Here is a 27,033-nt window from a genome sequence, read left to right as displayed (position 1 = left end):
TTTCAAACAGGAAAATGAAGTTTGGAAAGCATAACAAAACTAGAGAAAATGGAAAGTAGATGGCTGAAGAGAGTGTTACCATAGTGAGACCAGAAGGAGATTATCAGACAGCAGTAGCTATGCCACAGCAGGCAGCCTTGTAGAGTGTGTGCTGCCTTTCTCCTAGCATATATGAGCAGTACGCCACAAGCAGTCTTGGTTATGTTCATTCCATCATGGAGAAAAAGAATGAAGAGAAAAGGACATCTACTCCTAAGATTCTTAGAGTCACCTTGAATCTGTAACACCCTCCAGGTTCCACCTTTCTTGAAGACTAACAGCTTCCTCTGGATATTCCTCTACGTGAATATTCACAACAAACTTACTACTATTTCACGCAATGCCAGTAAGTTCTGCTCCTATCAGGCAGCAAATCCTAAACAAAGCACCTGTAAAATACCACGCACATGCTAGGTTCTGATGGGCTCATCTCCTTTAGCCTAAATTCAGGTGCTAAAGGAATAATGGAATAAAACATGTCCTTTCATTAGCATCTATTTAAGTGGAAAATGGAGGAAATCTCTTCTACTTTTCAATGACTAAGGAGAGCAGTGAAGGAAAATGGCAATACTTTTAGGAAGGGCTAATTTTTTAAAATCAGTTTGATGTACTTGCCATGTAAACATATACTCTTAAGATCCGTACTCATGGGAAAAGTGTGTCCTTCCCAAATGCCTTAAAGTTTCTAGGTATCATACAAGAAGCACATTATATTCTATAATCCAAAATATATATTTAGAACTTTGGTATATTTTTCTACACCCTCTGAATTTCTGGCCAGTTGAAGCACTGGCCTCAAAGTTTTAAATTTAAATTCAAGTGTATTCAATGGTAGATTGACAGCTCAACATCCATAAAAGATGCCTATGATGTAAGATTAGGAAAAGCTCTGCTAAAAATATGAATTTTTGTGATGAATAAAAGAAGACCTCTGCTGGAAGTGTTGAACAATTTAAATTCTTCTTACATACTATACACCTGAACAGAGTCTATAAAGTTGAGAGTACCATTTCTTACTTTTTGTTTTCTTATTCATTTCCTAATACCACCCTTAAAGCACACAGGCACACACACACACAAGCACATTTGGGGACAATTCATGTGTTAAGCTCATGTTTATTGTGACATTATCTAGAGTGCTTCACAGGAATTTTTCAAGAAGAGCATGATAACTAGAAGAACTGTGAGAGTATTCTCTTCTTCCCATAAAGATAACTACCATGTTTTCCCAAAATACAGTCATTGTCCAGGTGTTCTCATTCCAGTGGAATGTTGGCCATTAAGTAGAGCTCTTTACCTATTTCCTTGTGGAAAAAAGTAGAAACATCTATTCATTATTCTTCACATGGAAAAAATACTTGGACAATTCTTTTAGGGTAGAGCGTGAGACACAAGAGCTTGCTCAAGCTGCAAAAGAGAGCACTGAGATGCTGCAATGGAAGAAGGAATGGGGTCTGTTGCGCCAATGGGACAGAGTACAAAGAAAAGAGATAAAGTGGGGAGAGAACAAAAAGCGAGATTGGAAGTTTCTGTATTGTGCACCCTTCTCTGAGCCACAAAACCTTCATTCAATAAAAAAGCATCTGCAAAGTCCCCTTGAGGGAATGGTGAGAAAGGGGGAAAATTCAACTTCCCCAAGTGGAGAATTCTTGATATCCTCACAAGCAGTGGGGACAACCAAAGCAATAGGCTGCGCCCCCAATCTTTAGGTTTGTTCATGTGAACTTAACCCCGCAAAGGATAGGCTAGGCCTACTTAAAATTAGGCCTAAGAGTCACCCCCAAGAGAACCTCTTTTGTTGCTCAGATGTGGCCTCTCTCTCTCAGCCAACATGATAAGCAAACTCACTGCCCTACGTGGGACATGACTCTCCACTTGGGACATGACTCCCAGGGGTGTGGATCTTTCTGGCAATGTGGGACAGAAATCCTAGAATGATCTGGGACTCAGCATCAAGGGATTAAGAAAACTTTCTCAACTGAAAGGGGGAAGAGAGAAATGAGACAAAATAAAGTGTCAATGGCTGAGAGGTTTCAGAGTCAAGAGGTTATCCGGGAGGTTATTCTTATGCATTAAATAGATATCACCTTTTTAGTTAAGGTGTAACAGAGAGGCTGGAGGGAACTGCCTGAAAATGTAGAGCTGTGTTCCAGTATCCAGGTTTCTTGAAGATGACTGTATAATGATACAGCTTTCACAATGTGACTGTGTGTTTGTGAAAACCTTGTGTCTGATGCTTCTTTTATCTACCTTATGGACAGATGAGTAAAATATATGGATTAAAAATAAATAAATAATGGGGGAACAGATGTTAAAATAAATTTAGTAGATTGAAATGCTAATGATCAATGAAAGGGAGGGTAAGGAGTAGGGTATGTATGAATTTTTTTCTGTTTTCTTTTTATTTCTTTTTCTGAATTGATGCAAATATTCTAAGAAATGATCATGATGATGAATATACAACTATGTGATAAAAAAAGGATGTCCATGTTGTATGTTGATTGGTTTTATTAATAAAAATATTTTTAAAAATAAAATAAATAAATGCACAATGAAGAAAAGAAAAAAAAAAAAAACAACCTTTATTCAAGTTGGCCAAACTCATACGAGGCTTTGTGTGAGTGGATGTTCTATATGAATGAACTGACGTTCTATATGAATTAACTGAATGTTAGCAGAAACCGTAGGAGAGCTGAAGAATTTCAGCCTGGATACTCAACAGCTCAAGGATTGCTAATAGAGATCAACCAAGGGCAGAGAGCTCCATTAACATCCGTGCTTGGTGTGCATAATCCCCAACGCTCACACACATTCCTTCATATTTTTCTGAATAATTATTATTTGTCCAGACAGGAGAACTTAACCACCATTCAGCTATATGTCTATGTTTCTGGCCCTCTGTAATCTGAGAGTGTCACTTGTATTTCTAATGAAGATTCCCTGGATGTGTATCTCTGCAGTATTTCTTTGTGATATTGTAATTGCTTCTTTTTAGGCTTTTTGATGGAGATACAGTGGTGCTTAGAATCTCATGTTTGCACTGCATACTTCCAGTAGAAAAGCAGAGGAAGATTGTAGCCACATGATGAGAAGCTGTCTTCATTCAGTGTGTCCCTTTATTTAAACAGTCACACTTTGGGGGTGCTGAAAACAAGAAGTAAAAACAAACAAAATGAACACCAATGTAAAGATGGAGAGGAGAGGGTTAGAAGACTGGGCAGTGTTATAGGATGCGTGCTTACTTACTGTCTTGGGACCTAGGATGGAACCCATTCTTGTCTACTTCATGGATTATTAGTTGGACCATTGCTCTGTGCTCAACTTTGTGGTGAGCTTGTTAACATGCATGCAGATAATATCATGATGACCTCACCAGTAAGGATTATCATTATTCTCACTTTGCAGATGAGCAAACAAAGGTTTGGAAAGGGTAGGTCATCTGGCTATACTGAGACTGTGGCTGAGGGGCAGGCACAATATTCAGACCCATGAGTGTGACTCCTATATTCTATGATCTCTTTGATACCCCTCCTGCCTTAAAGGACAAAGTACATCCAACTTTTAAAAAGCTTAGTCAGGAAGTGAGGCTCTTGTTTTGAAAAAAAAGTGGGGTAAAGAAATTTTGTAATATATATATAATATATACATTATATTTCCATGATATTTATGACATGCTGGCAATATAAAATATAATAGCAGAAAATGGATATTCCACCTAGTACCTCTGCAATAGCTACACTGATATTAATTCAAATGGCTTTCCTTCCATTGTAGAATAGGATAGAATTTATTAGATAGTCTCAGCTTTTATAAGTACCAAATTCTTAAAGGTACATTTAACAATCCAAAGTGTGAACATTCAAGCAATAAACTTGAAAGTCATAAGAGGCATACTATCTCCAGAGATTTTTAAATCCCACTATGAAATAATTGTGGCACCCAATGTTTTAGACACTGCCCTCAAATTATATGTGTATGTCTTTTTCCTACACAACTGAAGGGGAATCAAAGATAGTCAAGGCAAAGGAGGTCAAGATTCATGTTTTTCAGTGTGTCAAATGGTTTGCATTTTGTCCCAATTACTAATCTTCTGAGATGTACTCTGGTATCAGCACTTCCATTTTTTTAATTTCCATTAATTTAAAAAGAATAATAAGGGCAAATGCAAGCCATTCAACTAATTGTACAGATACACATTTCTCCCCAAATTACCTGGTAGAGGCTGTCATGGAAATGTAGCTGTTAACTGGTGATGAACATGACTTACTGCCAGCCAAGTTATGCAAATACTCTTAGACAGTGCTGTTGGTGAAGGGTTGAATAGTAACTGAGTCTGAGATAAATGCTTACAATGAATATTGCAGAAAATGCACACAATCTTTTCCCCTACTTGCATGTGTCTTTAGATTCACTGTAAATTCACAGGAGAAGAGATTTAAGTGTTCTTTATTCATGTGGATTTTGATGGTCCTGGTGGACATTCAGAGGATGGGTCCCTTCATTGACTAACTTTCTCAGAGAGGTCTTCAGAAATAAATTATCCCAGCTTGTAGAACTAAAGAAATAGTCCCAGCTAACTCTCCTTCCATTACCCCATTTTCATGTTTTATCATACTTAGAACCTCTTCAGTTGCCACGTCCATCCATTAGTAGACTTGTTGCATTCCCACCAGCCCCAGGTGAGTTCATAAGGTCAGGGAGCTGTTTCTCCTGGTCATAGCCACCTCTCCAGTGCCCAAAACAGCATCCCGTAATGAAAGGTGCTTTAATTACTCGCTAAATAAATGACTTTAGGCACCTTGGGACCAGCCAAGAAGCATGGGACTCAAGCAAAAGGTAGAAAGAGAAATGAGGTGACTTAGGCCTTCTTAGTTTTCATCCCCAAATGAAAGTAGCAGCCAGGACACCTACCCTCAATCAAGCACTGCCAATAGTAGCTCTGGCCTTTCACAGTCACAGACTAAAAGTTTCCATGTGTTCACTGGTCATAATGCTTGGATGAGATGCCCTCTGCTTTCACAGATGTGTGGTGTCTCCCAGTCTTCATACTGCAGGTTTGAATCTTTAGTAGGCCAATGTTGACTACCACAAGCTTTAATGGTTTTGGCGGTGAGGGTCATAGAGAAAGTCAGGCTCTGTTGAGTCTTCTGGCTCTTTGATTACAATCTTGTTAAACTCACAATAAGCCAGGAGTCAATAAACGGTGTCTTCTGTATAACCTTGTACTTGGGATACCTAAATGTGCAAGAACTCTGGGCAATGACTATTCCAACACCACAGAATAGAACCACACTCAGGGTGTTGCTTTGCAGACAACCAATTAGTCATTTTCTAGTGCTCTATAGTAACTCATACTCATCTTCTTTTTTGGTTCCTCAGATGACAAGCACATTGGGTGGCTGAGGCTTCTACCATTTTCCCAGGAATAAGAACTCAGATATTGAGATTAATGACCTATTCAAATCATTCAGATGGAACATTTTTCTAAAGCAAGTACTTTGCTACTTAACATGGAGAAACCACAGGACATAAGCCAACTTTTAAGTTATCCTGATTTGTTTAGTTTTATTTCACAAAATATCTAAGAAAATACATTCACACATCAGTCCACAGGTCCTTCTTATGCAGACTCCTTGAAGAAATTGGTGGGGAAACTCCTAGTGGAAAACTGATTGTACTAGTAGCTTCATTTCTTTCCCCTTCCTAGTATGCCTTCTCATTTACAATGCATTTGCAATTATTCATACTGAAGAGGAGCATCTGTCGGTGCACCCATTGAATCATGGTGGCCTTTGTGACTTACTTTGCCTGACAGTGTATGGAAGTGACGGTATGCTATTCCCAAACTTAGATCCTCAGAAGCATTCTATTGTTTTGGCCTTCTCATGCACCCAGGCCAGTCTAATATCCTAGGACGAAAATGGGGGATGTTGGAAGCAGGACGGAGGAACCTTCTCATTCTGGCCAAACCATCCTGGGGCAGCAAATGGACCACTCATTCTCAGGCTGTGAGTGAACCCAGTAAGACTCGGCAGAGATTCTCATTAGCCACCCAAAAACATGAGCAATGAACACTTCTTCTGTGATATTGAGGTTTGATAGCTTTTGTTACATGGGATTGCAGTGGCAGTACATATCTGATATGATAATCACTACAAGTAACGGCATAGATAAAAAACAATAAATTATTTTTAAATATAAACCATAACCTAGTATTTCTTAGGGATGTCACAAGATAGCAAAGCCTTTAGTAGATGCCATTTTTCCAAAATAGCAGCATCTATTTCTTGGTTTAAGCACAAATACACTATCATTTTAGAAATATAATCTTTGGTGGAATGAGTAGTCGAATTTTGCAAACTAGACAGGACTGATGTAGCCCCTCCCAGTTGTTAAACTATATGATGATAAAACCACACAAAGGCCAAAACAGGAGATAGTGCTGTAAACCAAAAATAAGAGAAAAGTTTATGCTGGAGCCTAGTGCACCTACCAGGAGGATCTCAAAGGTGACACCAGTTCAACCCTCTAGGGTTGGCGGTGTGAAGAATCAAGAAAGAACTTTGACACTCTCCAAACATCTGTTTCTAATTTTGGCACTTAAGGCTTCACAATCTAGAACTACATCTTCTTATTCGGGAGCCACAAACCATATGTGGCTCTTCATTTTAAAATTTTCAATAAGGTAAAATAACATAAAGTTAAAAATTCAGTTTTTCACATGCAGTAGCCACATTTGAAGTCCTCAACAGCCACATGTGGCTGGCGGCTACCATATTAGGGCACATATAGAATATTTCCATCAATGCAGAAAGGTCCATTGGCCAGAGCTAGAAAAATAGCTCTGAACTAGGCACAGTGAGAGACCAGACCCTGCTCTTTCACCCACCAGCTCCTCCTCTTCTCTCTCTCTTTTATTTTCGCTTATTAGCTTTATAGAACATAACTCCCAGAATGCGAGTGGTAGGGAAAGTGGGGATAGTCAAATGCATGAGAGCCAGAGGCTGTGAGGAAATCCATCCCAACTAAAGGCAGGTATACACAGGACATGGAAGTTGGACACACAGTGGTAGAAAATGTTATCAGAGCTTATTCAAAGTAGTATAGATCGAGTCTGACTTCTAGCCTAGTATGTTTACCCAGTAGTCAGACAACTAAGGTCTTCCATAAATGGATGCCAATTAGGCACTACAAATTGAGCAAATTACTCTGATCTTCAGATTTATACCTTAGAGGCTAAAGCTTTCAATCTGAGTTGAGACTGAAGGGGCCATTGTCATCATATACATATGCCATTAGAAAATCACTCTGTCTCAATGAATCTGTACCATTTAAGGATAAACATTCTGAATAAAAAAAGAGTTATTCCATGAAAAAACATGGGAGCATAGCAAATAAATGTTGAGAAACGCAGAAGAGATACTTCTGATGGTCAAAAGGTATGAATGGATGTGACCTCTGTAAAATGAGAACAGGAAAACAGAAAGAAACAGCCCAAGATGAAGTCAGAGACGCATAGAAGAGACTTTTTTGTGAAACTGAGAAGAGAATGCAAGGAGTCTCATGGGTGCATGTGTTAGTTAGATTCAGTTGTCAACTTGGCCAGGTGAGCATACCTAATCTTGTTGCTGCAGACATTAGCCAACAGTACGTGAACCTCATCTGTTGCCAATTACATCTGCAGTCAGCTAGGAGGCGTGTCTGCTGCAATGAGTGACGTTTGACTTAATTGGCTGGTGCTTAAATGAGAGAACACAATTTAGCACAGCCTCAGCAGCTCGGCATTCCTCATCTCAGCACTAGCAGCTCAGCCCAGGCCTTTGGAGATGCAGAAAGAAGTCACCCAGGGGAAAGTTGTTGGAACCCAGGGGCCTGGAGAAAAGACCAGCAGAGACCATCCTGTGCCTTCTACGTAAGAAAGAACCTCAGTGGAAAGTTAGCTGCCTTTCCTCTGAAGAACCAACAAAATAAATCCCCTTTTATTAAAAGCCAGTCCGTCTCTGGTGCGTTGCATTCCGGCAGCCAGCAAACTAGAACAGTGCAGGACTGAAATTTATACTGGAGATAGAAACAGTGGAATTGACACAAGTGAAAACCACTTAATGACATGGATGGCTTCTTAAACTTTTAGCACACAAGTCACTGGGAGATCTTATGAACATGCAGATTCTGATGGGAAGTCTGCACTTTCTGCATGATTTTTCTGTAAACTTTATAACTGTTCTAATTGCAAAAAAACACAAAGTAGATTCTGAGTCAGGAGAGGTGGGCCTGAGATTCTGAATTTCCCAGACGATGCTCCCAGGTGATGTTTACAGTGATGTTGTTGGCCTGGGGACAACACTATGAGTAGCAAAAAGAAGGTAAGCTCATTAAATTTTCCGAAGGCAGAAGCTGAGGCCTTGAAAACAGGAAAGATAACAGGTAAAGAAGACAGAAAACAGTTATGTTATCTTTACTAGACAAACAGAACAAAAATGAACAGAGTTTCCAAGTCAACAAATTAAAGTTAAACATGACACAATAAACCAATCTTTTAAAAGCAAGAGGAAGAGGATGTTTATAAAGAAAGAAGCAGGAATTAATTAATAGAATTATGATGTAAAATTAAGGGCTAGTTCTTTAAAATATAAATAAAATAGATAAGTATTTCTTGATGTCACTGAACACAATTATAAATGAAAAAGAGAATATAATGTTCTTAGAAGTTTAAAAATATGAAAAGTTATACACATATATATGATTAAATGAAGTAGAAAATCCAGAAAAAAAAACATTTTCCTGAAAAACATGGATTCTCAAGATTGATACAAGAAAGAAACATGAAGAGACTCATAACTATAGAAGAAATTGAGATTGTACAAAATTAAATCTGTATGATATGCATTAAAGAAACTTTTAAGAGGACCCTGAAACACTGCTCCCTGTGGAAGAATTTATCAAGGAAATTTAAGTGAATTAGTGTATGGTTCTTGGAAACTTTAGGAAAGCCATGGATGTTAACAAGAGTTAAAATAAGGAGAGAGAGGGAACTTGGGAATAGATTTCTTTGGAGAGTTTCTACCCATCCTGGTGGGAGGTTGGCTCCTTCCAGGTGGGACACTAGGAGGAGACTGAAGTATACCTCGCACCTGAGAAAATTAAGAAGGCTTGAGATGTCGGGGCGGGGGGAGGGGATCAGCCTACTAGACTAAGAATAAGGGCACATCTCCTGTGGACCAGACATGAGTTACATGGACAAAACTGGAGGGCATGTAACTGGAGATAGAAACAGTGGAAGTGACACAAGTGAAAACCACTTAATGACATGGATGGCTCCTTAAGCTTTTAGCACACAAATCACTGGGAGATCTTATAAAAATGCAGATTCTGATGGGAAGTCTGTACTTTCTGCATGATTTTTCTGTAAACATTATAACTGCTCTAATTACAAAAAAACACGAAGCAGATTCTGAATAAAAAATTAAAGAATTATCCAGAATTCTTTTGAACAGAGGATCCATCCCTCCACTGGCCTAGAGGAGAGGAGGGATAGAAGATGATTATGAAAGATAGATTCCTAGAACTAAGGAAAGAGTCCCAAAGAACTCTATGGAATATAAAAGCATCCTACTACTGCCCACCCTCACCTCCTCCCAAAAGAAAATAGCCAGTTAAGGAAACTACTGGAGATAGGTGCCCAGTGGTGGGAAGCTCAGAGAAGAGTCATTTCAGTATCTTTCAGGACTAAAGTCTAAAGCCACTCAAAAATGGTAACAGTTCAAGTAAAACTTTATTTACTAATTTTCTCTCCATCCGCCCATCCCCACCCCAAACAACAATCAAAATTGGAGAAGTCATATATAAGCCATCAAGCTGGGCTGGGAAGGGATAGAAGAGTAGTAGAGGCTGAGAGCTGGGAAGACAACTACTCTCCCCGTAACCAGTGAAGGCTTCCAGACTGAAATAGAGCTAGATGCTGAGAAAGGAAAATATTTTATGCTGAATCTGAATTTAGTACTAAACAGTGGACTGAAAATGTTCTAGTAATACAAAGATGAAAAACAATTATCACTTAACATTGGCAGACAGCCTATGGGATATGCTCAACTTTTCATCAGAGGTAGAGAAAGTGCACACCTTACTAAACAAAGTTTTACTGGGTAGTGGACAGTGGAAGCCAAACATAAACTTGCACTATGACTAGATCAAAGTGATGCTTATTATCAATATACTGGCTGTCTAAAGATGCAAAAAAATTGCAAATTAACCTTGGGAAAGTCAAACTGAACAATTTTTTCCGAAGTATTGCCCACCATGATAAAGGACGATTTATTTCAGGAATTCAAAGATGGATAAATGTAAGAAGTTAATATATCACAGTCACAGGTGAAATTTTTAAATGATCTTATAACTAGAGATGAATTAATAAAACCTATTTCCATTGCTGATATATAAAAATAATCTAGAGTCAGCCGTCTTATTAATAACAAGTTTTTGAATATAAACTCCGTGAATTGCCAACATTATCTGCATTATTCACCACTTAATCTCAACCCTTGACAGTTCTCAGAAACTAACTGACAGTCTCTCTACTGTATTGTTAATGGAGGTAAGAGAATAAATAATAATTACCTTAAAATTAAAAAGTGCAAGTTGTGCTTCATGTGTCAACTTGGCTAGGTTATAATGTCCAGTGGTTTGGTCAGGCAAGCACTAGCCAGATTATTACTTTGAGGATATCTCACAAATTTAAATCATCAGTAAGTTGATTGCATCTATGGCTGAGCACATCTACAATGAACTGAAAAGATTGCTTTTACCAATGAAAGATGTCTCATCCAAGCTGTTGAAACCCTAAATGGAGAACTAAGGATTTAAGTTGAGGGAGAATTTCCATCTCTACTTCATCCACCCAGTTTCTCCTTCGGAATTCACTGAAAATCTTCATCAGAGTTTCCAGCTTCTGGCCTGCGCTAAGGAATTTGGACTTGCCCTTCCCCATAGCCATATGAACCAATTCTTAATAATAAATACATATTTTATTACATATATTGTATGTAAGTATGTTTTTGAGAAACAGAATCTTAAGGATGAGATTTCTGAGTTAGTTCTGGGACTTTTGCAATTGGGTCTCTAATATGATTAGATTCAAAGGTACCTAATAACTATTTCCAATGGTCAAGGTGGCCCTGATAGTCCATAGTGTGAATTGGTAATACAGTTCTGTAAAATATCAACATTGGATATGGTCACTCAAATGCATATAAGATGTAAGGTTCTGGGTGACAGTGTATTTGACATCATAATGGAGTTTTGTGGAGCTAAAAAGAATAATGATGCTCTCTTGTTGTTCTAAATACCCTGGATATGGTTGTCAAAGAAAGGGATGAGCTCAATGGTTCTAGCTTAAGCATCTCATAAAGGACATAAAAGTTTCTATGAGTGCTCTGAAAGAAATTCTTATTTCTCGTAGCCACAGAGTTGAGATGTCTGAGAATGAGACCCAGAGTCTGTGCGAGTTGTTGCATTACAAAAAAAATAAATTTCTAACTTTGCAGGGTGTCTACTGTTAAGTGAAGTTGTTGACTGGAAAGGAATAGGATCCTGGAAATTGGAATGGGGATATGTAGGTTGAAAATGGTGACAGTGGGAACATTGAAACCCTAGACTATGTTGAGTCTCCTTTGCCAGATAAACCTGTAATAGTCTGCCCTGAGAAATCAGCCATCTGGATTCCACCTGAAGAGATTAATCCTGGTGTGCCTAATTAACCTGTAACCACCACCCTAAGTAACCAGTCCTCACATATCTGTCTGAAGATACTAATCTTTTTTACCATGGGCTGCCCTGAGGTAGATAGCTTGCAAGACACTGATAATTCTTTTCATAACCCACCTCCACCACCCATGTCTTCTTTCAGGGCTACAACTAAACTACAGTCCCAACAAATCTTAAAAAGTATGGTATAAAGTGTGACCAATGAGGAGGTGCACTATGCTTCAAAAGAACTGCATGATTTTTCCAATTTATATGGACAGAAATCAGGGAAATATATGTGGGGATGGATATTAAGGGTATGGGATAATTGTGAAAAGAATATAAAGTTAGATCAGGCTGAATTTACTGATATGGGCCCACTAAGCAGAGATCCTGGATTCAGTGTCACAGCCCGAGAGGTTAGAAAGCGCTCTAACAGTTTTTTCAGGTAGTTAGCTGAGACATGGACCAAAAGGTGGCCTACATTGCCCAAAGTCAAAATGCCAGAACTGCCCTGGTTCAACGCAGATGAGGGGATCCAAAGGCTTAGAGAGATTGGAATGTTAATGTGGATTTATCATGTAACACTTTCTCACACACCCTGGGAATGTCCAGAGGCACAACTTTCAGCAGAGCTGTGAGCAATAAATGTGTGATATCAACTCCATCACTCCTGAAGAGCTCTGTGGTTGCTCCTCTCTACAGGTCAGATATTACTTTGGAAACTGCAGTCACTGAACTTGGATGCTTAAACACAATGAGAATGATCAAATCCCAGGTTGGCAGAAGGCAAATTGAAGCACTCAATCAACAAAGACAAGACGGGCATGGTTACCATAATGGACAGCAGCTTAAAGTAATAATTGGAATATTCTGACTTGCAGAGAGCTACTGAATTAGCTAGTAGATCACGAGGTACCTAGAAATAAAATAGACAGGCAGTCTACTAAATTATTACTTGACCTACGTTTCAGTTTGCTATGGCTGCAATATGCAGAAGTGGATTGGCAGTTATAAAGGAGATTTATTAAGTTACAAGCTACAATTCTAAGGCCATGAAAATGTCCAAATTAAAGCACCAAGAGGTACCTTCTTAGAGGGAAAGTAGCTTGCATCTGGATTTCTCTGTCACGTGGGAAGGTGCATGGTGACTCTTGCTGTCCTTCTCTGCCAGCTTATGGTTTGAAACTACTCTCCCTCTAAGCATCTCTGGATCTTCACTTAGCTTCTCTGGAGCAAATTCTGGATTCTATCTCTCAGTTTAGCATCTCCAAATGTCTGTGTCCTGGTTTCATCTTTCTGCTCTCTGTGTTGGCTCTGAGCTCTCTCTATGTTTTCTTCTTTTTATTCTCTTCATACGGGGCTCAAGTAAAATGATTAAGACCCAGTTTGAAGGAGTGGGGTCACATCTCCATACAAACAACCTAATCAAAAGGCCCTACCCAAGAATAGGTCTGCCCTCACAAGATTGGACTAGAAGAGCAAGGCTTTGCTTTTCTGGGGTACGTAACAACTTCAAATCAGCACAGCCTGTGTGAGCAGAAGACTTCCAAGTCAATTAAACAAAAGTCTAACTTGAATCACAAAAACAGAAAGTCATGGCCCCTCAATCAATTCAATCAATTGTAAACTTGAGTCAGTTTACAAAGTCAGAGCCCCTTGAATGAAGGGAAGCCCAGGTGCCCTTGAGGAAGGCACCATTACACTGCCCAAAATTCACACTGTTAAATCTTCCTCCCAGCCTTCCCCAAAGAGACCTACAACAATCTACCAGGGTAATGTGTGCTGGGGAAAAGGAAATGATCAGACATTTCAGGGGTCATTAGACACTGGTTTGGAAGTGACATTTATTCTAGGATACCCAAAACATCAGGGTGCTCTGCCAGTTAGAGTTGGGCCTTATGGAGTCCAGGTAATCAACAGAGTTTAAACTCAGGTCTTTCTCACAGTGGGTCCAGCGGGTCCCCAGACCCACTCAGTGGTTATTTCCCCAGTTCCAGAGTGCATAATTGGAATAGATATACTCAGCAACATGCCAAATGCCTATATCGGTTCCCTGACATGCAGAGTGAGGACTATTATTATAGGAAAAACCAAGTGGAAGCCACTAGAACCGCTTCTAAGAAAAACAGTAAAACAAAAGCAACACTGGGTTCCTCTAGGGGTTGCAGAGATTAGTGCCATCACCAAGGACTTGAAGAATGCAGGGGTGGTGAGTCCCACTGCATCTCCATTCAACTCTCCTATTTAGCCTATGCAGAAAACAGATGGATCTTGAAGGATGACAGTGGATTATCATAAATTTAACCTGGTGGTGACCCCAACTGCAGGTGCTGTTCCAGTTGTGGTATCAACGCTTGTGCAAATCAATACATCCTCTGGTACCTGGTATGCAGCTACTGATCTAACAAATGCTTTTTTCTCAACACCCTTTAGTAAACAGCACCAGATACAGTTGTTTTCAAGTCAGCACTATACCTTCACCTCAGTGGACACTCCGGCTATATGTCATAATCGCTTATGAAGTGTACAGGGAGATGGAGAATATGGATAGGCTATTTACAGTAGCCTAAATAATGATAAAACCCAAAGCAGTTGTCACAACCATAAAGGCAATTTGTACTTTACTACTGGTGAGACTATAAATTGACATAATCTCCTTTGGAAAGCAATTCATCAATATTATTTAACTCCACAGAAGTGATTGAGTGTTAATGAAAAAGCAAGGGCTTGCAGTTTGAATGCAGGGTTTGTCCCTGCATTCCAGTCATGTGAGCATTAATACCTCTGTGAGCTTACATCTTTTCTGGGGAAAACGGATGCTTGACCAAAACTACTATATAAAATACAGCATTGGAATAAAATAATAACCAAACTTCATTAGCTGACTTATTATGAGTCTTCTGAAGTAAGTTTCTAGCTTCATTCTAACATTGCTTCCATTTTTTTTTAGGTATTAGAAATGTCAACTTTAACAATTTTAAACAATTTTTAATAGTAAGTAGGAATTTATAAAATATTGTCCAACAAATTGCAATAAGCTTCTCATGGAAAATATGACTACATTGTTTTGGTGAAGATAACTCACCTCAGACTCCAAAACGTCTTTGGAAGTAAATCACACATTTTGTGAACCACTTACCAATTCCTAGCATCACAGAAAAGGCCTGGAAATGCATACTGCACGGCATGAAGAAAAGACCACATTACAAAGTATGCTGAACAGTGCAAGAAGAGACACTCAGAAACATCAAGAGCCTAGTAAACCTAAACAGAAAGACCGGAGAGTGGAAAGGATTTCATCTTCTCACAGACGATCCTCAAAAGGCAGAAGAGCTGTGACAGGAATAGGATTCCTGTGGGCCTCTTGGTCAGCCACAACACCTTCATTCCTGAAAAGACTGGGCTACCCAAATGAATTTGCAAAGAACCTAAGTATTATTTTCAGATGGAATGGATTCCCTAGAATATTTTCTCATCACAGGTGATGTGAACATGTGGCTCAGCTCAAGCTTTTTCAGCCGAGCTCAAGCTGGTGAAGCACAAGTTAGTGTTAGCCCATGTTTCAAGCCCCATGAATTAAGAGTCATAGAAAAAAAACAGTTGCTAATTTGAAACAATATTTTACCTCCATGAGAACATGATCACTCTCAAGTATCTGTGCAAGCAGTCATCAACTACTTGGGCAGAGTCATCACAGTGTTATGGACTGACGATTTCCCAGAATAAGGCAGGGTGACGTATGAACCTGTGTCACAGATCAGTCATCTACAACCACAGTTCTTCATCTATCCTAGACAAATTTAAAGGTTGTCATTGATCCAGTTACTGCAATGGCTGGACATGAAATAGAAAAAGGAGCCCAGTGGAACTAAGTGTCCAGTGACCTACCAGCATGGGTTACTGTTGGATAAACTGGATGGTGACCAACCCCAGTGATTCCCTAATTTCTAGGCTTCTGACAAGAAAGCATCGACATTAGCTTGAAACTTCAATTCTATATTCAGTAGTGAGACAAATTCAATGTCAAATTCACAGGGAATCAGCCAGTTCAATAGTAGGAAAGTAATCTCTATTGGGGGGCAGGAACTATAAAACCCCATATCTCCAACAACCATGTGCCATGGGGCATTTAACCCACTAGAATTCTTAGGTGTGCCAGGCCTCCTGCAGGCTCCTCAGGGAGGCACTGCCCATGCCACGATACTTATTTACCCAAAGATATAATGCATCATTGGGGGTACACCAAATGGCTCACTCCAGGCTTACCATCTCACCAGCATGATCCAATGAGTGCATGAGTACAAAAAGAAGAGAGTAGGTGGGATATAAAGCAATAGCAGAATGTGGTCTGCCAATGTGAGCACTCATACCACACTTTTAAAAATAAAAACCATGATACACATAGTATAAACAGCATGTAGAATATATATAGAAATGGTACTTAAATTCACATAAAAGTATAGTATAGAATACATGGATTCATGAATTCAAGGGAATTATCAACATTTTAAATTGTTAATGTGCTTTTTTCCCCAAAAAGTTCAAATTGATCTCTTTTCATATATCTACGCGTGTTCCTTAAATCTTCAGGAAGAAATGTCTATATCAGCAAATATTGAGTCAGTTGTCAGAGTGAAGCTGCTAAGTAAATGAAGAATGTGGTCGTTGGGAGATTTCCTTTCTGACAGCTTACCTAGGTCCATGTAGATCCAAAGAATTGTTTTTTTAAAAATGAGGTTCTAAATAAAGATCTAAGGAGTATATTGAGACTACATTTGAATAAAAACAGCTACTTATTTAGAAATCCACTTACTGATTTAAGAGGCTGTTTGTGATGCGTAATGGATATAAATTTGACTAGAGAAAAGTTTTTTGTTTTATTTTATATGCTGTGTGTGTTTTTTTTTTTTTTTTTTTTTTCGGAAGTGCACGGGCTGTGAATTGAACCCGGTCTCCCACAAGGCAGACAAGAATTCTACCACTGAACTACCCATGCACCCACTAGAGATAAGTTTGTAAGGTTATTGCATCAAGTTTATTACTGAATGCTTCCCACATACTATTATTATATTTTTATTTAATTTATTTTATACATATAAATATACTCAAGGCAGATAATTAGCTTAAGATTCAGATTTTTATATCTCTTGGTCTTTCTTACTCTTACCAATTTTATGGTGCTAAAGCCAATATTTTCTAATGGAGTTTGGACTTATTGCAGTGCTTCAAATGTATTATATGTTTATGTGCTGTGCTTTTGATAAGAAAATAAAGTAAAACTGAAAATGGAGAGTATCCAAATAGCAAATTTTGTTTATAAAGCCCAAATGTCCTAGCTTTATTGATCTTTATTTCTTTTTTCACTCTCCCTATTCTACACAGTTCTACATACCCACACACACACACACACACACATACATTCACACACACACAATTTCCTTTTTGGTGGGGGGTAGGACAGGTAAATTAAGAACACGGCTCCTCATTTTATGCTCACATGATTTCTGGACAACCTTGCATACAATTGAAGTACTTGTCAGAACCTTCACAAGTTTACCAACCACATCTCTCATTTTCAGGCAAGAACATCAACTATAAAAAAAAACAGCCCCAAAGAAAGTTCAGGCTAGATTCTTTTTAAAATAACACCATGCCTTGGTTTAGATGTATTACTTTTTATTCTTATAGTTTAAAAAGTCTGACTTCACTAAAATCCAATTCTCGTTCTATATTATGTTTTGAGAAAGCCACTTAACATGTTCGATTTAAAGCAATGTTAAAGTAGAAGCACTAAAAGTCACAGTTGTCTGGATTTAAATAGGCAATAGTTTTATGATTTCACTTATAACTGCTGGGGTCATAGTTATAGGTATATTCTCACAATATTTTGAGATAATTCTTTTCCCTAGGATATCTGCATGTGCTGCACCAAAATCATGGGCAACTCCTAGAAGTCCACAAGGACAGAAGATCAGAAACACATACAAAAACACACACACAATCCTCTTTTGAAACAACACAAAACAAAAGTCAATGCAAAATCAATGCAAAAGGCAAGAGAAGGTCTTTAAGAAAGAGTTCTATGTAACAAGGAAGATATTAAAAATAATTAACCTCTAGCAGTAGTAGAGCAGCCTGAAAAGGCGTGATGGATATCAGGGCAGAGAACTGGCTTCCTAGGAAAACCCCTACCACCTTCACTGTGGAGCTCAGAACAGCAGCCTCCCTTTTCCGATTTGAGTGATTTCATGATGAGACCTGAGTCAGAGATGTGCCTTAGCAGGAAGTCTCTGATAGAGTCAATCCCATACATTGGTAGCACTATCCCCAAAATAAAGTTTGTGGAGTCCCACTCTACCTCAGTATAAAACAGCCATTTTTTTTCAACTATGCAAATAGTTTTGGAAAACCTTTATTGAGAGCCTCCACAGTGCCAGGACAATATTAATTACAGACCTGTGTGGCTGTAATAGGGAAATTCTGTCCTGAGAAAATCTGTGTTCTTAGATGTGGTGACCCAATTATACAAAATCAATCCAACGAAGCCATTTTTCAATTGTTTCAATGAATATTTATAGTAACAGTAACATCCCAACACTTATATTTATGAGTTGCTTTTTTTGTCTGGAAAGCTCCAAGTGTTTCATGGACATTTTCTAATTGATCTGAGGACATGGCTTCACTTAACAACAATCATCTCAAGTGAGAAATGCTAAGACAAAGCAAACTGCAGAAGGGGCCATGAAGTGGCAGACAGACCTGAGTCCGTACAGCACCGTCCCATCAGGGTGAAGGCGGATCATGCGGTTTTTCACTGTCACTCCATGCACAAATGACTTTTTGTCATTTAAGAAATATGTGTCGGGCACCCACAGCTGGTCAGCCACTCGATTGTCAAGCGTGAGGTTGAGGGGGATCCCAGAATAGGCGAGCCTCTTATCTCTCCAATATTGTTGAAAATACATGGTTAAAGTGTAATCCTGGGGACAAAGAAAGAAAGAAAAAATTAGTTTGTGCTCAGCCACAGGTATGTTTCCTCCACCATTTGCCAGATTCAAGATTAAATCTAAACTGTATAATGAAGAGCCATTAGAAATGGCTTTCATTTTTTTAGACAGGAAATGATGGCTGCTTTCTTGTGAATGTAAATACCAGGTTTCATAGTTGCCTTGTGGTTATAAATCCTGGGTTTTACATAGATGACGACCAAACTAGATAAACTGGCATTTAAGAGATAACAACATAGGGTGAAAGCCAAAAACAAAATGTCATCGTAAGATCAGGTTGCTGGCCGGGAACTTGAGTGATCCCCTGGGTCCTCTATCTATCACCAGGCAGACCCATGCCTCAACCCTCTAAGATGAATGAGCTCTATCTACAAATTCTCCCTCCACAATTGAAGACACTTTCCTTCCGTTCTCTTGTTCTGCCCCCTATGTGGGCTGTAAGTACAAACCTTAAATAAACATCCAGGGGGTATATGATGATTTGTGGAGGTCTCTATGCCCTGTCCATCATATGCTCTTTTTCTTCCAGCTTGCCATAGCCAAACTCAGATACGGGGGGGGTGGGGGTGGGCCAAGTGTTACCCTATGGGCTCTTTACTCCCCAACAAAATGCCCAAGTATCCAGACAAATGATCCTACAGAATTTTTATTTTTGCAAAGTAGTTAGTGCAGTGAGAATAAAGTGGAAAAAAGGTAAATCAGATGCTGGGTAGAGAAAAAAGAAATTCTATTTTTGGTCGATCACTATTTAAGTCTAAAATGATCAAGTCTGAAATAATGATGATTTTCATAGAGCATTCTGAACTCCATACTGGAAGGATCCAAGCTGAACTACTAAAGGTGATTAGGAAAACTCCCCAATTATGGAGGGTTACAACAGCTGTTGTCACACTCAAAGACCTTGTAGGTTCACAGACCTTATGCTTTCATATACCCTCATTTTATAGATGAATGAAATACACAAAGTGGTGATATGACAGATCAATTCCAGAACCCATCCTAAACATAGGTCTTTTGACATCCTATCCAATATTCTTTCTACTACCTTACAGGACAGGTCTCACTAGCTACTAATCAATGTATATTTATTACTAGACTATTTGTTACTATCCTAAATAGATCTGAACCATAGAAACTTATGAAATGACAAAGATCAGGCATGGACTTTGGTCTTTGGGCAAGAAGAGATGACAAAACCAATACATACACAACAATTAGAAACACTGTTGAGCCACAAGTAATTAACTTTTAAAGCAATAAGGCCTATAAAAATCACAAACGAAGGAAAGGCTAAGACAATTCAAAGGGAAAAAAAAAACTAGCGACTCTTTATAGAGCATTGGTCTGCAACTTGAAGGAGAGATAGCATTTTAGTAGATGGGAAGAAACTTAGTATTTTTTTTTCCCAGGCACTTTTATGGGCAGAACTCTATGCCCAGTATTATCTGTGTGAAGCCCTCCACTAACTAATGATTTTCACAGAGTAAACCACATTAAAAATAGGTCTTGACTAGCTTAGATATCAAGTAGAGAGCATTAAAACACACACAGTTATTGATTTAATGTATTTATGTGAAATGCCGAGAAGTGTGCTTTGCTGGAACATGGGGTCATGGGGGAAAAGGGTGAAGAAAATGGATAAGGCTGGATCCCAAGGCAGTGGCCAGAGGTGGAAAAACCCAAATGTCAGCTCAGTAGCTAAGGAAAGTCACTGAAAGTTTCTGGGTAACAGGTTGACATAAGCAAATTAATGTATGAAGAAGATCCATTTGCAAGAGGGTGTTCAATGGACAAGAGAGATGATGAAGAAAAAATCCTAAGTGAAGTGGAGAAGGCACACTGGTAACTAATAAGGTGGAAAAGGTAGGCTAGGGCTGGATGAGAGACGTCCTTAAATGCTAACAGAGACCATTAGGTTTGATGTGGAACATTGCCATGAAAATGGATCTTCAAAGTGCATCACCACACACTCCATCCTTTATCATTTACTTCGGTTAATGCAGGCAATGCATTTTACCTGAAATAATGTTTTGGTGGCATAAAGAAAGGAGTAGGAAATAAATTGGTGGTAACAACTAAAAGATTTTCTACCTGAATATAAACTCCTAGATTACATTCTCATGCAAATAGAAGTTTTAATGATTCCTTTCTCTAATTTCTAACTACACATCATATCCTTATGCCTGAATCAAGAAGTCTAGCACTCCTCCTCATAGATTCCCCTTGCAACTGGCTTGCACCCAGTCTGCTATGGGAAATGAAGGAATCTATGGGTTTGCATTGAGAATCCAGTTACGATTCACAGTCTGAAAGCTTGAGATTTTATTTCATGCTGTCACTCTCCATGCCATTAACAGCACCCTTCAATTTTGGTCTTTGGTGATTTCTCAGGTGACTTGAGTGGACTGGATGAGAAGAGCTTAGGTAAGAGAAAGAGAATAAAATAGTATTTAATCAAAACCTGGCTCCATTTGCTTCTACCTTTTGGCATAATTAGATCAGTAGAGACACAAAACAATATACCACTTCTTACCCCTGCAGAGACTGGTAGGCAAAGGTGTGATGGTTAATTTTATGTGTCAACTTGGTTATTATATCGTGCCCTCAACTACACCTTCCACTCCTTGAGCTTCCAACCTAAGAAATTCAAGAATTCAACATCTGATTCACTAGAATTTCCAACCAACGTCTTAAAATCAATCTCTATCTCTATATCTATCTACCTATCTGTCTATCTATCTATCTATCTATCTATTGATTTATCTATCTCTAGCTAGATAGAAGATATAAATATTTATATATCTCCCGTTGGTTGTGTTTCTCTGGTGACCCATAAGGAAAGGGTAGGGTGGAAAGGACTACCTGATCTCCTCTCTTGTTCAGTTGGGGTGGGTTGGGGGAACTAACGGAGATTCTCTATTTTCACTGTTCAGGGAGGCACATTTCTAAGTCTTGAGATGTGCAGTGATGAGTCCTCACGTATTAACAATGACAGGAGCTAACATTTCCTGACCACTTGTTCACTATGAGCCAGGCCTCATGCTATGCATCAACTCCTTTAAATACAAAACAAGCATCATCATTATTATTCCCATGAAAATGTAGGAGCAACAATTTAGAGAGCTCAAGCAATTTGCCCCTGGTTACTCATGAGTAATCAGGGGCAATGGGGTTTGAACTAAGGCTGTCTTCTAATGACATGAAATGAGTTTGGTGGAGTAACAGGTTGCACTCGGAGAGTGGAGAATTAGGTAATGTAAGGTAACATTGGGACAAGAAGTATCAAGAAACATGGTATCATCAAAGTCCCTACACCCTCTCCTTCAAAATATTTAACGTAATTGCTGTTGACAGATACCTCCTATGAGTCCCTCCGAACCACGAGATTTTGATAAAAGGATTTTTACATTTGGGGTGAAGTGACCTGGACCAAGGAAAAGGAAGACACAAGGAAACACAATATACTTGGGATGGACATTTGGGTATGGAGCCTATTTTTTAGAAAAAATAAGAGACTTTGAGACCTAAACAGCTTCAAGAATTAACAATTCTTGGTGGGGGTGTGGAATGTGGTAAGGAGACATTGGACTTCTCATAGATCATAAGATGAAGATTAAGAATTGAGCTTTCATTCTTTAATCAAGGTGAACTTAGTGACATACAGGAGTTGGTATGAAAAAGAGCAGGGAGATAAGAAATAGGAGAGGAAGTGGGGAGAGTGGGTCCCTCCAAGAACAGCAAATTGGGCTACCGTGGGACATGAGGGACATTTGCTGCTAGTCATTGATGGCTGAGAATGGACTTTGGAAGGTAGCAATAGTAATCAAAACTTGAAAGAAAGCAAATATTATTCACAGAATCAGCCTATGCCCTCTCAGACCCACCAACAAGTAAGTTGGTAAAGCCCCACTTTTTGTCAGACCCCATGACTGCCTAAGAACATTTTTGTTTATTTCAGATATTCATTCATTCATCCAACAAATATCTATCAATTGCCTGTGTCATGCTAGGCAATGCCTGGGATACAAAGATGAGTTAGACGCAGTCTCAGCCCTCAAGGAGCTGGCTGTCTACCACAGGAAATAATTACACCAACCAGGAATTGAACTGCAATCTGAAGTAAGTGCTGTATTGAGAGGAAGCTATTTCTTGGTAGGATGATCAATGATAACTTCTTGGGAAAAGCATCATTTGAACTAAACCTTGAAGAAGAGGGAGGATTTAAAGGGACATGAAGGCTGGAATGAGGTGAGTATAGGTGAAACCGTGTCCTCTGAAAATACATGCTCAAGTCTCTGACTCAAAATTTAACTCCACATGCTAAAGAGGCCATCTGAGTTAGGTTAAATGGAACAGAACTGGGAATGAGATACATTTATAAAGATCCTTGGACTTTCTCCTCAAGACCTGCTATAGATTGAATTTTGCCCCTCCAAAAGGCATGCTCAAGTCCTGAACCCACCCCATGAATGTGAACCTATTTGGAAATAGGGTCTTTGAAGACTTGACTAGTTAAGATGAAGTCAAATGGATTAGGGTAGGCCCTTATCCAATACAACTGATGTCCCTCAAGGAGAGGAAATTGGACACAGGGAGACAGGGAGAGGCAGAAAACATGCTATGGATTGTCAGCAAACCCACCACCAGAACTGTGAGAGGTGTGGAATAGATTCTTCCCTACCGAGTTCAACTGGAGCATGGAGACCTCAAGTCTCACCTCAAGTGAGACAATAAATTCCTGTTGTTTTAAGCCACTCTGTTTGTGGTCCTTTGTTACAGCAGCACTAGGAAACCAAGACAGGAGCTATGGCAGTTCAGTGGGCTACTAAGGGATCTAGACATCTCTACAAGCACCTCTTTGATAGGCCTTCACATTAGAGTTCACCAGAAAAGCCATGCTGGAAGGAGCCACACCCTCCAGATGGTCTGAGCTGCCTCTTCCATGGGTTCACTGGAGGCACCTAACTTACTAAGCAACAAGGCCTTGAGATGGTTGCTTCCCTTCCCATCTCTGCCTATCACATGGTAGACTGAGAACTCCTGGAGGTGGAGGGGGGGAGGGGCATGAAGGGAGAGAGGCCTCATGGAGTAGAAGGACAAGGGGAGGAGCAGGCTGAGGGCATCAGATGAGGGGTTGGGTTGGGCTTGGCATCAGAAGGGAAGGAGGGCTTCAAGGGAAGAGTGGAGCAAGGCTTGGTTTCAGACAAGTGGGAGGATGTGGGGAGGTAGGGGGAGGTGGGGGCATCTAGGGAGGGGCAGGGTGTGGGAAGGAAGCAACAGAGGCACTGCAGCCTTGCTCCCAGGACCTTGGGCTACTGGCCCTGGGAGGAGGAAATTTACTAGCTTCAAGCACTCTGGGGAGAGGCAGACTTCTGGCTCTGCATTTTGCTGTGGCACAAGCAGTGATATCAGCACATCTAGAGAGCAATGGCATAGAAGGAGGGATATTAGCCTAGAAAGCAGAGCTTCCAGAAAGAACAGTGACCTGCGGCACTGCTGCAAAGGGCCTTGTGTCCAAGGGAACATGGAAATATTCTGTGGGAGTGGGCCTCACAGATCAAAGGGGCGTGAAGTGCCTCTCTTCACCCCACCCCAATTCTTCAGCCCTGGTTCGGATTCTTGGCTCACAAGCTTACGATGCTCTTCTAATGACAATTTGGGATACCTTGATTTTAGAAGTCTAACCTTTGGAGTGATGCTTGAGATTTGCAGTATTCAAGCCTTTGTAATTGCTCTCCTATAAATGAATAAATTGGGCATGTGTGAACGCACAATGAATACGTCTGTTTTGTTGCAGTGAATTCTCAGCTGGCGTCTTAACATCCCTGGGCACGCTGAGACTACTCAACTCTGGGTAAGATGCAGATAACTCTAAAAAGAGGATTTCCCCGCCCTGCCCCCCTCACTGCCAGCCCCTCCAAGAAGAGCTCTACAGCTTGAGTCCCAAATCCTTAGCGGGCAAGGCCACTGGGGAGGCCTTATGTAAAGCGGTTATCCTTGGACTTTTGGGATATGCTCAGCCACACTTCCAACTGACAGGGGAGACACAGCACGGGCCACAGAGTTCCAGAAGATGAGGTGTGTGGGGTATGAAGGTGAGACCCTCAGTCTCTCTCTACCAGGTTAAGCTGATGTAAGACCCATGTCGGTCCAACAGAGAGGTGAAGCATTGAGGCAAAGCTTTGGTTTGCACCACAACAGGTTTCCCTTTACGCTGTAGCCTGGGGATTTCATATTCATCTGGGAGAGGCTGAACAGTGAGGGGGAAATCCCAAGTGTATCTTCACCCAGAATTCTCCAAGCTACTAAAACTCTCTGGGAGTATAATGTATAAATGTGAGTCATTTAGTTTAATTATAGTTAATTTGAACTATGGCAATTCATCAAAATCATTAGGTAAGACAAATCTCTCTCTCCCTCTCTCCCTCCCTTTCTCTCTCTCTCTCTGTCTTATGAAGAATTTAGGATCCGTATGAGGAAATATTGAAGTAATTATACTCAAAACAAAGGGTGTTCTTTAAAAAAATCTTACAAATATAATCATTTTGAGTGCAGGGTCTTTCTTTCCTCTAGGCTTCTTTTAGGAACCATAAAGCTCTTTGATTATCTAATGTAATCACGAGCCCTCTGCCCAAAAAATACACCCCACCCCTCATATATATGAAATACTTAAGTTCCCCAAGATAATGTTCTTAGCGTTTTAGATTACCTGCACAAAATGATAGCAAATACTATTGGGTAGAGTTCCAAAAATTTGTAACTTGTTTGTTTAGAATTTGTATAATGCTTTTTCATTGAAACATTGTGACAAAAGGATTATTAGGCTTTACCCCAGTAATCAAAACTTTATTGCATGCAAAGGTCAGAAGCAATAGTTCCTGGGTGAGACACTAGGCTAGCCAAGTGTCTTGGAAGTATGGACTGCAATTCAGGACGATCCAGTATGTTGTGGACAGCTGTAGGGTAGAGCAGGAAGAGGTGGCAATGGTAAGCAGGCTGTACAGGGGAGGTTAGGAAGTAGCCACTGGCATTCATAGCTCTAAGAGAAGCTCCACTTATAGGGGCTGCTGAGCAAGTATTCTTGAATAAGAGTGACTCCAGTGAAGAATTTATTTATAGGTGGCTGTCTTTTCAAAATCTCCTGAGAGTATACAAACAGCAGCAGCAGTAACAAAATAACAAAATAAAACTTGGGCTCATCTTTAACTGGATTATTCAAGCAGCTCATCAGTTTTCAACCTCAAATAAATTGCAGTAAGATATGAACAACAAAATTTCTTTCTATTTGTGGAAATTTCTTGGCATTTGTTGCGCTAAAGTGACAATAATACATATTTAAATGTGAAAATATTGCTCATTATTCTACAATTAAGTAAGTGATGAGATTCCTTAGCACAGGAAATGAAAAAAATTCCTAACCCTGAGAAAGTAATGCAATCTCTAAGCCAAATTTAAATATTTAATCACAGCTATGAAAGCCACAGGACACCTGCATTTGCATCTGGTTCACCAAGTTTATGATACAAAACCTTGCAGGTAAGTTGTTCTCAGGCCAGGGAAGAGGTAAAATTATCCTAAGAAGCTTACATAAGCCCTACATGGTAGCAACTTCCTTTGAACGCATTTCTGAAATTAAGTTTAGGCTAGTGGAACCTTGGCACTTCTATTACTAAAATTTATTTAGAAAATTCTAATCCATTACATTTAATGACCTAAAAATGAATATCCAACATTGCATCCATCTCCCCTCCCACAACCAACTTCAACAGCATCTAGGTTTCCATTTCTCAAACGCATACTATAATCTTTAATAATAAAATATGTTTAGCTCTTTCTGCTGCCCACTCTTTCCTTTCTCTTGTTTCAACCATTCATTGAGCATCCACCATGGGCCAAGAACTACACTGAGTGTTTGGGATCCAGAGACAAGGAAGACAATTTGCACCAGCAAGTGACTGCCAATGTAGTAGGCATAGACTTGAATGAAAATAATTATTGTGAATAAAAGAAGGAGTTTGGAGTCAAACAGGCCTGGGACTCAAGTCTGCCATGTGTTGTCTGGGTAAATGTGGGAGTGTCACATCTTGTGTAAGCTCAGTTACCTTATTTGCAAAGCAGGACCATAAGACTGCTTTCTGTACATTGTAACATGATTAGCATGGTAGAAGACAAAATATGAGGAGTCAGTACATGTTGGCCATTGCTTGTGGAATAATGCAAAAGAGTTATATTTTTAAGGGACATT

General features: G+C 39.6%; 1 protein-coding gene across 2 annotated transcripts in view; it reads right to left on the bottom strand.

Moving 5' to 3' along the window:
• GABRB3 (gamma-aminobutyric acid type A receptor subunit beta3) overlaps positions 1 to 18,755 on the bottom strand; it is a 55,643-nt gene extending 36,888 nt beyond the window's left edge. The window contains exon 1 of one of the 2 annotated variants that reach the window (XM_077122366.1): positions 18,541 to 18,755. In XM_077122366.1, coding sequence (XP_076978481.1) covers positions 18,541 to 18,746 — 206 coding nt within the window. In that variant the 5' untranslated portion in view covers positions 18,747 to 18,755. Of the gene's footprint in view, positions 1 to 3,285; positions 3,368 to 18,540 lie in introns of those variants that run through there. The other variant, XM_077122367.1, reaches the window with a different exon arrangement.
• Between the last annotated feature and the right edge of the window lie 8,278 nt (positions 18,756 to 27,033).

This window comes from Tamandua tetradactyla, chromosome 12, assembly GCF_023851605.1.
Source record: "Tamandua tetradactyla isolate mTamTet1 chromosome 12, mTamTet1.pri, whole genome shotgun sequence".
In the NCBI taxonomy this organism is placed as follows: Eukaryota; Metazoa; Chordata; class Mammalia; order Pilosa; family Myrmecophagidae; genus Tamandua; species Tamandua tetradactyla.
Note: the sequence above shows the minus strand (reverse complement) of the source record. Positions and strands in the feature narration are given on the sequence as shown.